Here is a 13,446-nt window from a genome sequence, read left to right as displayed (position 1 = left end):
ATTTTCGTAATGCATATACCAGTTGTTTATATATATATAAAGAAAGCCATATCACCTTTAGACTGGAAAGGGCCTCCCTGATGGCATAGTGGCAGCATCGTTGCCTTGTAATCAAGGGGTCCTGGGTTCGATACCCGATGCAGGCACATAGTGGTTCGAATCCCACTTTAAACTGTAGTTCCAGTCCTGATTAGCCTTACTGTGCTTAAAGTGAACTTTAAAAAAAACTCCAAATTTAGACTGGCAAATAAATTCATTGAGATTATGGTTTCATGATTTTTTTCAGCAAGTTATGAATTATAGTCATTGCTTAATTGTGTAAATTTTAGCATTCCAAGCTTTAAACTATTTGTGAATTAAATTCAGCAAAATAATTATTTTCAGTGGAACAGGGTGCACCCTTGATTACATCAATTGTATCATTTCCTTTGCTTAAGTGATTGTATGTATTTATTCTTTGTTTGCATTCATGCACAATATTTGATCTTGCATGTGCTTTTATAGTAAACTGAATAAAATCCAAATTTACCAGTAATAATTGCAGTAGATGTGATGCAGTGTGAACATTACTGTTAGTGCTCTTCATTTTCATTAGTTGCTTACACATAGGAGGGGGATTATAAACATGAATTAATTTAAATATGTAAATACTGTGTTGTTATGTTGTGTGTCTTTTCTAAGTTTTCATTACTTATGGAGTGTAAAGTTGATTAAACAAATTTGTATTAGTAACACTTCCTTGTTGGGCATCGCATAAAGAAAGTTTTTTTTTACAAAATTTAATGTAGAGGAAGTCATATCGTTAATTTAATGTATTTAATTGTGATGTTTTAGCCAATGTATCATACTTAACAGATTACAAATACAGGATATACACAAATGAATGGTGTAGTTATAAATATCAATAAGAATTTTATTTTTCAACTTACATGGTTGCAGCAAACACTGTTAGAGGCAGAAACTATCCCAGTTGGTGAGTTAAAATTACAATCTTTTTTATATGCTGATTCCAAATATGACCTCCGTCACGTAAGGGTTTTCCACAAAAAAAATCACTATCTCCCTTGGTCGCCTCGTTCTCCGGATTTTACGCCATGCGATTTCTTTCTATGGGGGTTTATTAAAGACAGGGCTTATGCACAACCAATGCAAACTTCCATCCAGCAACCTCGTGATCGGATAAATGCATGCAATGCAGGACATTACAGTGGACATGTTACACCGTGTCTGCAACGAGTTTGATTACCGCGTTGATGTGTGTTGTGTGACCAGGAAAGTCCACATTGAAGGATTGTAATTTTAACTCGCATATCAAAAACTGGGACAGTTTCCGCCTCTAACCGTGTTTGCTGCAACTACGTAAGTTGAAAAATATTTTATTTTATTGACATTTATAATCATACCATTCATTTGTGTATACCCTGTGAAACTTGAACTTTTGTTCCTTTCAGCTGTTGAAAATTGCGTTGTAAGTAATTTCCCAAATATTATGCAAAGTTATATCATCATCTTGTATTATGGTTTGCATTGAAATATTTGCCCTGTTGATTTTATTTGTCATGAAGCTTAATCCTGTGTAGGTCGCACACGGCCTCTCTAGTTCCGGGTGTGTGGTTTTAATGTCGTTATTTATCCCGGTTTTCAATGTTAGGATGATATTCGAGCCACTAGGGAGGGTTTGTCGAAGCCCCTTGCTGTCTGAGTCCATGCACGACTATAGACATATCTAGTGTTTACTGAAAATCCAGTCTGCTGTTCCATGTCCAACTAACAAAACAGAAAATATTTAATCTTAATAATTGAGTATTTGACGTTTTAGACCATTAATTTAGCATATTTTAAAAACCTGGTCTCTTGCACCGCTCGTGAGCATCAACATATCTTTTCTCACGCGACCCACGAAGGGTTAAGTCTTCAATTGCCCCATTAATGTTCAATTTAAGATTGATGATGGAATAGTTATATAGCAAGATGCAAATGAACAAGGGGTTGGGGATGCCATGAATTCACCCTTCAATATATCCAATAATGCCTGGCAATAGAGGTAAAATTTCATCCCTGATATGTATGTTTTTGTTCCACCAAAAATAGTAGTGATATTTGTAACAAACAAGATTTTAAAGCCCTGAATGTAGCCAAGGTTTATATTTGGGTGAGGCCTTACCTTGGAAAAAAAAGTTTGTTGTAAAATTGTTAGGGTAAAATAATACTGAAATGACAACTTGCAATTTATTTGTAACTATGTATGTCAATTGTCATTACTGTATTTGCAAAATAGGGCCTCACCACTGGTGTAGCTGTAACATTGTCACCTTGTAATCGAGGGGTCCCAGGTTTGATACCCAGTGGAGGTACATGGTGGTTCGGATCCCACTTCAAAACTGTCAATCTGGTCCCAATTAGCCTATCTGTGCATAAAGTGGACTTAAAACAAGCCGTAAGGTCTTTAAATGTATTCGTAAAATACTACTTATGCCAGAATCTCGCTGAACAGATTCACCCGGAAAACTGGAAATTTTACGAGTAATTTTCATGATGTTTTTTACATAAAATGTGGTGATAATCATGATAAACACTAAAAATTATCTAAAATAATAAATTTACATTATTTCACTACTTAGTATGTTTAATAATAATAGCCCGTGGTGCAACAGCCCATTGAGGGCCCGGGCCTACCTACCGACTGCCGGCCTCACTCCCACTCCTACTCACTCACTCACCCGAGGTGGAAGATCGTCCAACCAGTTATGGGGTGACTTGATGAACACCAAGTGTTTTTTTGTAGGTTTTCATGACAGGGTTACACTACTCATTCATAGCTCCCCAATTTCCTCACAATAGTGGGTGTCCACTGTTCCCATACACAGGACGAAATCTCAAAGAGAAAAGTTGTTACACTTCTCCCAGGAGACTCAAACCTGCTTGCATCCCATAGCTGGAGCCCAAAGCATGATGCCTTAGACTGCATGACCACGGTGTGGGGCACTTAGTATGTTTAGTAAATTTTTTTACCCATTTATAAGAAATTTCAGACAACACTTAACATATTTTCAGAGGAGGATGGGTCATCATGATTGTGTAAAGTCTCTATACATAGGACATTTGTGTACGATTTCATTTACATTCCCTAGTATTACATGAAAATAAGAACCAACCAATGAAAGTTAATGCCATTTCTGTAATCAGCACTTAAAAAATGGCAACTTTTGTTTCTTAAAAATTTCATTGTAGAGCAGTGTAATTTGGCAACAATTTCAGGATGGCATGGGTTATGCCAATGACTTCTGCTTCCTTTGGAGTGAGTATTGTTTCGTATTTTCAAATGTCAACAGTACAAATCGGATAAACCCAAAATGACTATTATGATCATGGAGAAATACTCAGCAATGTTTAAAACATTTATTATTATTGTCTAAAAAACAATGTTATGTTAATAAATAAAGGAAAGAAGTTTACAAGGTCAGAAAGTCTAGAACAATTGCAATCCTTCTTAATTCATCATTAACACATAAATTCATGCACAAGGAGATGAAGTTGTTAAACTGTTCAAATATAAAGATTATGCTGGTAACTTAATTTAAATATCAGTTCTACGAAAACAATTGTCTTTCTAGTACAAGAAAATGGTTAGACATCAATTTTTTTTTTTACTTCTAAGTAAATGGTTAGGTGAGAGAATTGTATGAGGAATCTATGATCATTGTTTAGTTATACATATTGGTAGTGCCTCCCAGATGGGGCAGTGGTAGCATCGTCGCCTTGTAATCAAGGAGTCCCGGGTTTGTTACCCGATGAAAGCACATAGTGGTTCGGATCCCACTTTAAACTGTAGGTCCAGTCCCGATTAGACTTATAGTACATAAAGTGGACTTAAAACAGCAACTCAATCAATCAATAAATAAACAGAGGATATTTCCTTTCAAATATATGCATTCTCTCCTGTTTACATCTGAATTCAGCATTTTATGGCATCCCCCTCCCCCTCGGCTCCAAAGCAAAATGTTTAATTTGCACACTGCTATGTAGTATTGGTGCAATTGAAGGATGTAGAAGCAAGAAAACAATTATTTGATATAATATTGTTGATAATTTTCACTGTTTCATATTGTTTTTATGATTATTTTTTTTTTATCTACCACTGATTTTGTATGATACTGTCTTGCTTATGGTATCGGTAAAGGTTTTGTATGATGTCACCTTTCATGCATATTCCATCTAGTTACATAACATTAGCAATGGCTTTCATAATGTGATATTTACAATGTTCTCTTTAGTGATTTTTAAAGAAAAAGTGTTGTATTGTGTATTGACACACATTGTGTCTGGATTGAGACTCTCATATTTCGAATGGCTGTAAGTAAAGTAAATAAATGAATGCATTGAAACTAATATGTGCAGAAGATAAACACACTATTTTTTTATTGAATATATTTGTACAGTACAGCGGTATGTGAAATTTATAAAATCAATACATCTCCACATGTGCTTTCTTGCGATCGTCAGTAATCAATTTACTCTCCTGTGTTCTTCAACATCTGGAATAGGGCAGAAATGGCAATGTCCTGGATGTGCATGTTACAGACTTATGAGGCTCTAGCATCTGGACTCGCAGCCAGTATAATCCTCTGTTAGACTTGCGTTGGTCTGTCCGTGTGTGTTTGTGATTGTCTCTTCATCCATTTGATCTTATCATCATTCATCCTCATCTTCGTGATCAGCCAGAATTGGCAGAAAACTGAAGAATAATAAAACAAAACCATTGAGAGTCACAGAGCCAGCCTAAACCTTTTCTTTGACTTGCCCCGATAAAAAAATCTAAAGTCATTATTTCTGTGGATCAAGGTAGGGAATTGATCCACCATATATTATCTAATCTTTGGAACACTTGTGTCCAGGCAGTTCATTTTCCGACTTGCATGTGGAGGAGCACCACTGAAAAGCTACCGTAGGTAGCAAATGAAATCAAATTGATAAATTCTATTCATCTACAAATTTCCTGTGATCATTGACTCGTGAAAGAAATATGGGCCAATGTGCTTATGGTGCACAACACACATTTCATTTAGGATTAGTGTCGATGTTTTTCATAAATTTTCTGCCCCCCAAATTCGCACAGTGTGTCCTCATTGAAGAAAGCAACGTGCAATAAGAACTCAGGTAATTTCTATTAAACATTTTACTGATGTTTTGAGTCTTTCTTAATGTTGAAAGCCTCGTCTTGACAAACGAGGACAAAATGCATTTCAGAAAGAGAAATACTTGTAAGTACAGTAGAGCGTCGATTATCCGAAGTAATTGGGGGACATGGGTGTTCGGAAAACTGGTTTGTTCGGATAATCGAACTGTACATGTTTGTTTGCCAAAAAGAAGTACTGTACAGTAAATTTATTCATAAAAACAGGCATCTCTTTAAGTATTACAAAGTAACGTACAAAGGCAACTTTAGTAGGAATATATAGTATGTGGTACAGTTTATTAAACAAAAATATGTACATATTACATACGCATTTTGCATGAACAATACATACACCGACAGAAGTGTGCTGATTGTTGAAACACAGCGACTGGCGGCTTGGCCGGTCAGCAGCGCCTTATGAAGGCCCCATTAGAAGCAATGTTCCGCCAGCGGTGGCTCAGTGCGGCGACTACTGTGGGAAACTTGCTTTGGGAGTGAGGGGGATGATGGACGGTAGGGTGGGAGAGTAACAGGTGCGAGCAAGTACACAGTTCGGTTAAGCGGTCGTTCGGTTGACCGACGTTCGGATAATCAACGCTCTACTGTACTTTGTAAAATACATATGACACATTGAATAATTGAGAGAGGAATTCCAATGTTTCCTCCCTGCCTGATGAAGAAACTGCTGTATGCTGTCTGCTGGAAAGTCTCCAAGATCACTTTCACATTGCCGTCCAACAGTCAAGGTTTACTGCACAACGTGAAGAAGGATCCTTTCCATAGATCTTACTACAATTCATTATGTGTGTTTATCTTTGCGCAGTGAATTATAGCAATGATTTGAAACATGCCAGTCCCAATTCCGATAGATACCTTTGTACTTACATTTGCTGCATATTGTTTATTTCATGAGAGAACGAAAATGTTAATATACTATGAGATGGAGAAAATTCATTTTGCTAAATTTTGTCTTAAACAAGAAAATTGCTTGGTGCGTAAAATTGTTTGGTGATATATCTTAATTTTTTTGCATTCAGAAAAACACATATGGAACATTCAGTCCTGGGTTGTGGATATGAAATTTCAAATAGTTTAATTTCTTGTATAATCCTACAAAGGTATTCAAGATATTCAAGTAAAGGATCACCTTAAAACAAATTAAATCAACACATAATTGGTATGTCATTCACAGCTACCAAGTCTCCACTATACTATTAACTTGATCATTGACCAATCCTCAATATATGTTAATGTAACACACTATATTTGTACCACACTTGAAGAACACAGCTCTAATAAACAATGAGAAAAAGATTGTAGGAACACAAGAAGGAACACTAGTCAAATATGTGAGGTTAGAATGATTTGTTGAAGGAAGCAAAATTTGTGCAAATGTGCAGTTATGTAGAAAGCAAAACTATATACATCCAATCTGTGTCATCATAGCATCGTGTGTTGATGTTGAGCACCAATTAGAACCCAACGATAGTGCCCAGAAGTTGATATTGCTTTTGGTACGTGATAAAACAACTTACCTGTAGTGGTAAAAGATTGAATAATATCAACATTACAGTCCACCGACAACTACATTAGGAATAGGCACATGAACTAGTCTTTTCATCAAGAATAGGCACATAAACTGTTGCCTTCATCAAGAATAGGCACATGAACTGTTGTCTTAATCAAGAATAGGTACATGAACTAGTCTTCATCAAGAATAGGCACATGAACTAGTCTTCATCAAGAATAGGCACATGAAGTAGGATTTTCATCAGGAATAGGCAAATGAACTGAGGTCTTCATCAGGAATAAAGTAAAGTAAAAAAGTAAAAGTAAAGTGTTCCCCTGTGCTTAGCACCACGCCATGAAGGCGTATAGGGGGTGTGGGGGTAACGCCCCACACTTTCTTGATCCGGTCATGAGTGGGGGTGATGTGATCAGCACCACGCCCCTGACCGCCTTTACCCCCCAGGATTTCCCCCAGATACCCATGTTATTCGACACTGGGTGGGCGCCGGGGCCGCTTCCAACGTTAGAAAAGTTCCCGGATTTGAACCGGCCGGGGATCGAACCCGGGACCTTTAGCATGGTAGTCAGACGCATTACCGACTGAGCCACCGTGGCCACTTCATCAGGAATAGGCATATGAACTAGGGTCTTCATCAAGAATAAGCAAAATTAATACTGTCTTCATCAAGAATAGGCACATGAACTAGGATTTTCATCAGGAATAGGCAAATAAACTGGGGTCTTCATCAAGAATAGGCATATAAACTGGGGCCTTCATCAAGAATAGGCATGTAAACTAGGGTCTTCTTCAAGAATAGGCAAATGAACTAGGGTATTCATAAAGAATAGGCAAATGAACTGGGATCTTCATCAAGAATAGGCATATGAACTGAGGTCATCATCAAGAATAAGCAAAATTAATACTGTCTTCATCAAGAATAGGCATATGAACTGAGGTCATCATCAAGAATAAGCAAAATTAATACTGTCTTCATCAAGAATAGGCATATGAACTGAGGTCATCATCAAGAATAAGCAAAATTAATACTGTCTTCATCAAGAATAGGCACATGAACTAGGATTTTCATCAGGAATTGGAAAATGAACTGGGGTCTTCATCAAGAATAGGCATATAAACTAGGGTCTTCATCAAGAATATGCATATGAACTGGTGTCATCCTCAAGAATAAGCAACATGAATACTGTCTTCATTAAGAATAGGCACATGAACTAGAGTCCTTATCTGGAAAAGTCACATGAACTACAGTCTTTATCTGGAATAGGCACATGAACTAGGCTTCCCATCATGAATAAACAAATTAATAAAACCTGAGAAAATGTGATGGAGAGAGAAAGTCAGAGTGACTGTCATGTGTCTAGTTGCTTATCTCTTCATATACAATATCACTGTTGAGCAAGGAACTAAATAAGTAACACAGTGTTATTTTTCTCATTTTTTTAAAATAAATAACTTTTTGTTCAAGTTACCATATCAGAACTTACACTGAATAAAGTTTAGCAACAAGCATACTTCTTGGGTTACTAGTGATTGTTGTGTGGTTATTTGTAGTAACAGTCTATTTTTAATTAACTATATATTTTCTTTCATTCTGTTAAATTACAAATAATTTTTATTCCACTGATACATAATTTTTCTTTGCAGGGGAAGTTCAGCTGGTCAGAATCTGAGCACGATCAAATCTTTACGGGTGCTAAGAGTGTTACGACCACTCAAAACCATAAAACGTGTACCCAAATTAAAAGCAGTATTTGACTGTGTGGTGAACTCATTAAAAAATGTTATAAACATTCTAATTGTTTACATACTGTTTCAATTTATCTTTGCTGTAATTGCTGTGCAGTTGTTCAATGGGAAATTTTTCTACTGTACTGATGAGAGCAAGCACACCAAAGAAACTTGCCAGTAAGTGTGAAAATTGTGTTGTTTTTTTTATTCTTTTTTTCAAAGTGGTGGATAAGTTTTGTGCAAAATTAGTGTGTGATAATTCAAGAAGAAATTCTGATTGTTTCGTCTGCATCGTCACCAGCCATGTCCTCATTTAAGTGAGAAATTTCAGTTGTTTTTTAATATGGTTATGTGCATTGCAGTTTTAGATACGAGGGTTAAGTCATAAGTCATGGCAACTATTTTTTATCTCGCAAACAGGGGACAACAAGAAAAATCTAAGATATACATTTGAAAGTGTATGGAATATACTTTCGAGAGAAGCCACCAGATGGTGTATGTAAACAACGGTGGGGTAGTAAACATGCACCCAAGTTCAGTCGGTGAGTGACAGAGTTCGAAAATGGAGGTCATGAAGCAGGAGCAACATTTGTACGTCAAAATAGAAGTTCTCCACAACAGAAATGCACAGGAATGGCATACAGAGCTACGTGAAACCCTGGGTGAGCATGTCATACCCTATCAAACAGTGGTGAGAGGGGTGGAGGCCTTCATATGGGGCAGTGTGTCAACTGCCAAAATAAAACATTATTCTCCAATGTCATGTGTTCTGCCTCTTCCCTATGAGAGTCTCCTGCATCCAGACTTCATCTGGTGGCTTATTTCGAAAGTACATTCCATACACTTTCAAACATATATCTTAGATTTTTCGTGTTATTACCTGTTCACGAGAAAGAATATAGTTGCCATAACTTATGACTTAACCCACGTATATACTGGTAAATAAGGTGTTTATGTGTGTGTTGTTTTCATGATTGGTACAGTCACTAACACTTCTGGATTGCTACAATGCCATTAAATCTTGAAAAATCCGCTGATGCGAATTCTACCGGAATTCGCTGGAGGAATAAGCAAACACAGCTTTACGCTAAAAATGCCGTTATCGAGAGATGCGCTTGAGGCAATGGATTTAGCGATCAAAAGTTCAAATTCCAAATAAATAGTCTGCGTGAGAAAAGCTCATTTTTAGTTGCCTTTAGATTTTCATCAAATTAAGTCTTAGCGAATGAGCTCATTAATAGTAGAAGTGAAAAGGAAAGGAGAGAATTACGAGCGAAAGTGATCGTGTAGAAATCGGGTTTACGTTAGGGCAGTTTTGGGAGAAACTGAGTTACGCTCCCTAGTTGCATTTTGTTACAGGTTAGGACCCCATCGAAGCCAGGACCACCAAGGACAAGTCCTTCCAGCAGCGCTACAGGTAACAAACATACCTATGACTCTTCCTCACCCCCACCTGTTCAGTCAAGTGAAGTATTCAAATTAAATATGCGTGTTTTCTTATTTCATGAGGCAAGCCCCTTGCTTGTTTGAGCTGTATACCCCTTCCCCTTGTTATGTTCCTCTCGCTTAACAAGCAAGTGGCCAAAGACTGTCATAGCCTTAAATAACGATCCCAAAATCCAAACAACTTTGTGTTTAGAAGATACTACAACCCAGAGGTGACCATGACTGTACATAAGCTGAATCAGCTGTCTACTTATTATCTAGGCAGTAGTGTTTAAACTATGAGGCCCGCCTCCCTGGAGAAGCACCGAAGTTTCACAAAGGAGGTGCGAGAACTTTTGAAAAAAATATTTATTTTTTCTGAAAATTCAAAATGTGTTTATAAAAAATATATCAATCTTTTCATCATTTGTCGCCAGGAAAGCTTACATCAATTTTTTTCATATGTATCATTGCAACTCTCGGCTGCCCATCGGCAATGTCATCTCCTGTGTTTCTGAACTGAGACAGAAACTGGCACTCGCACCTTGTAGAAGAAAACCATGCCAATGCTGAAAACTTCATTGATAGTGTCTTTGTACAGAAATTGGCATACCTCTCTGATATTTTCCACACGCTGAATGTTTTGAATGCACCTCTGCAAGGTACAAGGGAATCCTGCACATTTCAGACGAGTTGGCAGCCTTTAAAAGGAAGTTGCTGCTTTGTAATAGAAAGATTAAAGATGAAATCATTGGTGATTGCTTTCATACATTGAGCGCATTGTTAGAACAAACAGTTCTACAATTAAATGAAGAAATCCAAACATTGCTGTATGCTGAATGCTGTGTGGCTGAATAAAATGACACCAGCTTTAAAATATATAAAAAAAGTAACTGTACACCGCCTGTTTTAATCATACAGTATCTTGATTACTTGTATATGTACCAACAGTAAACAAACACATGAAGAGATTTTGTGTTGATTTTTCATGGTCACATCCATGTATTTATCTATTAATATTATTATTATTGAGGGGAGGCGTGTGCAGGTTTTGCAACAGATGGGAGGCATGACAGCTAACCTTTTGAAAACCCCTGATCTAGGGATTTAATAGCCAACTGATCCATGGACCCCAAAACACACTTTACACTCCTTAGTAGCTAGCACATACAACCTATTGGGCTGATGCGATTATGCTTCACAGAGATAGTTTTATGTACAATGTATTTACACGCTTCTCCACTTCTTTGTGTATTCAAGTTTCCAGTACAGATCCAACACTCTGGGTCCCCTTTTGCTCTATTACAAGAAAGGAACTTTTTAGGACGTTCGTTCTAAGAAAGCACTATTTATCGTAATGCTAACCTGCTCTCACAGTTTATCATGCAAGAGTCCCTATGCAATCCTATATTTCCCTAAGTGCTGTAAGTTTAAATCACCATTTATCATAGAGATTTGAATCAAGGACTCCTCGTGTCGTGACATGTTGTGCTATCCACTCCACTCCACTCTCTTAGTAAAGAACTGTTTTCAGAATAAGGAATGTGTAATAATAGGACAAAGAAGAAAAAAAATGTATAAAATATGCAGATTTTTTTTTAATTTTGGGTGCGTCAGCACTAAGGCTATTTTGCACCCGTCACATTATATGGGGGCCAGCCCCTTATCATTACACATAACAACTCTAACGTTGCATAACTAAAATATTAAAATATTCTGACTTTCATTAAAAGCTGAGGCTGTAAAGGAGCACTCAGCACAAATAAGGACAAAATACAGGACAACACAAACAAAATTATACTGGTCATGGGGCCAGTCGCCAGAGCCTCGTTAGTCTGCAGTCCAGGGTGTACACATCTCGTCTAACAACAGACTTTATGAACAGTCAAAAAATCGAATTGATGGGTCATCCGCCGTACAGTCCTGATTTGGCACCCAATAACTTCTTCTTGTTCCCGAATGTCAATTGCGTGGACAACGATTTTCGTCGGCGGAAGATGCTGTTGATACGTTCAAAAACCATATTATGGAGGTGTCTCAAGAAGATTGGAAAAACTGCTTTGACAAATGGTTCGAACGAATGCAAAAGTGTATTGACCATAAAGGAGAATACTTCGAAAAACAATAAAGCAGTTTTCAATGCCAAATTCCTGTTTTTTCATTGTTAGGCTTAAAATATAAATAGTGACCCTCGTATGTTAGAACATTTGAATGCCCACTATGATCAATTTAGGATGAAAATAGATGTGAACAAGACAAATGCAATGGTTATTGATAACAAAACCCTTGAAAATTAATGTCGGAATTTGAGGCAAAAGTATTGAACAAGTTTACAGTGTCAAATATCTTGGATGTATCACGAGCTGCAGTCAGAATGTGAGAATAGCAATATCAAAAGAAGCCTTTAATAGAAAAGGTGTGATTGATTTGATTGATTGATTTTCTTTATTTTACTTCGATTTTGTGCCACATCTGGCTAATTTGCGAAGATGGGGATGAGTGATGGTATGATGAAATTGATGAATGGACACTCACAGTCATCCATGCCCAAGCCGGGATTCGAACCTGAGACCCCTGGCATCATAGCATGATGTGCTAACCACTCTGACATGGGGGCTGGCTACAAAAGGTGTGTTTTGTGGATCTTTGGACAAACGACTAAGAAAGGATAATGAAGTGTTTTGTGTGGAGTATAGCATTGTATTGCACAGAAACATTGTACCTCTCAACAAAGAAAAATAAGGAAGAAGAAGAAAAATCGAAATAAAGAAAGGCATTTGGGCATGCCCCTGTGACCACCACAATAGACAAAGTGAATGAAAAATGTAGTATGTACAACCCTGCAAACTTTCATTGAAAATAGGCTGATTCTTCTTGCGGGGGAAGAAAACAATAACATTGTATAAGAGGAGAAGGTTGCCAGCTTACAGAAAAAATTCTGGAGAATCAGTTGTTAAATCGCTGCTATGGATGCTGGGTGGACCAAATTTGCAGGGAAGCACGACAAAACATTACTCTTTGAATGTAATGCTGTCCCCCAGTTAAAAAAAAATGACAACTAAATAAAGTTTGAAAATTTCTTGCTGGCTGAACCCCTAATTGTCACATGAGAACAAATTCTTTTGTTTTCATTATTACATGAATACACATACACATAAATGGTGAGTGAAGAGTATGTAGCCCATTTTTAAAATCGATCCCATAATGTGGTGAGGGAAAAATTGACATTTTCAAACTCGGTTTGCTAATAATAGTGACAATGGATACATTGTTTTTGTATTCTAGTGTGTCATACCTCAGTTGTACAAATGAACAAAAAAGACAGAACTGAAATATCGTGTGTAGTTTTGAAGAAATGACTTGGTAATTGCACCACGTGGCAGTGGTATGACAAGTATACCAGCCATCCTGAGTGGAATACACATACTGATAAGACAGGTATACCATCTGCCATGAAAAGGTAACCCAAGAGATAAGATAAAGTAGTGGGAAATCCGAAAATAGAAAGGAAGATATAGAGATATTTGTCCCAAGGCCAAAGCATAGTATAAGAAGACAAACTACTCCATGATTTCTACACAGTCCTCTG

General features: G+C 37.1%; 1 protein-coding gene across 9 annotated transcripts in view; it reads left to right on the top strand.

Annotated features, from left to right (window-relative positions):
* Nucleotides 1–13,446, top strand: part of cac (calcium voltage-gated channel subunit cacophony) — a 248,158-nt gene that overhangs the window by 96,908 nt on the left and 137,804 nt on the right. For all 9 annotated transcript variants that reach the window (XM_083109913.1, XM_083109914.1, XM_083109912.1 and 6 more), the window contains exon 17: nt 8,349–8,609. In XM_083109913.1, coding sequence (XP_082966039.1) covers nt 8,349–8,609 — 261 coding nt within the window. The remainder of the gene's footprint in view (nt 1–8,348; nt 8,610–13,446) is intronic.

This window comes from Lepisma saccharinum, chromosome 23 (assembly GCF_977018435.1).
Source record: "Lepisma saccharinum chromosome 23, izLepSacc3.1, whole genome shotgun sequence".
NCBI classification, from domain to species: Eukaryota; Metazoa; Arthropoda; class Insecta; order Zygentoma; family Lepismatidae; genus Lepisma; species Lepisma saccharinum.
The sequence above is the reverse complement of the archived record's forward strand: the minus strand, read 5'-3'. Positions and strand labels throughout refer to the sequence as shown.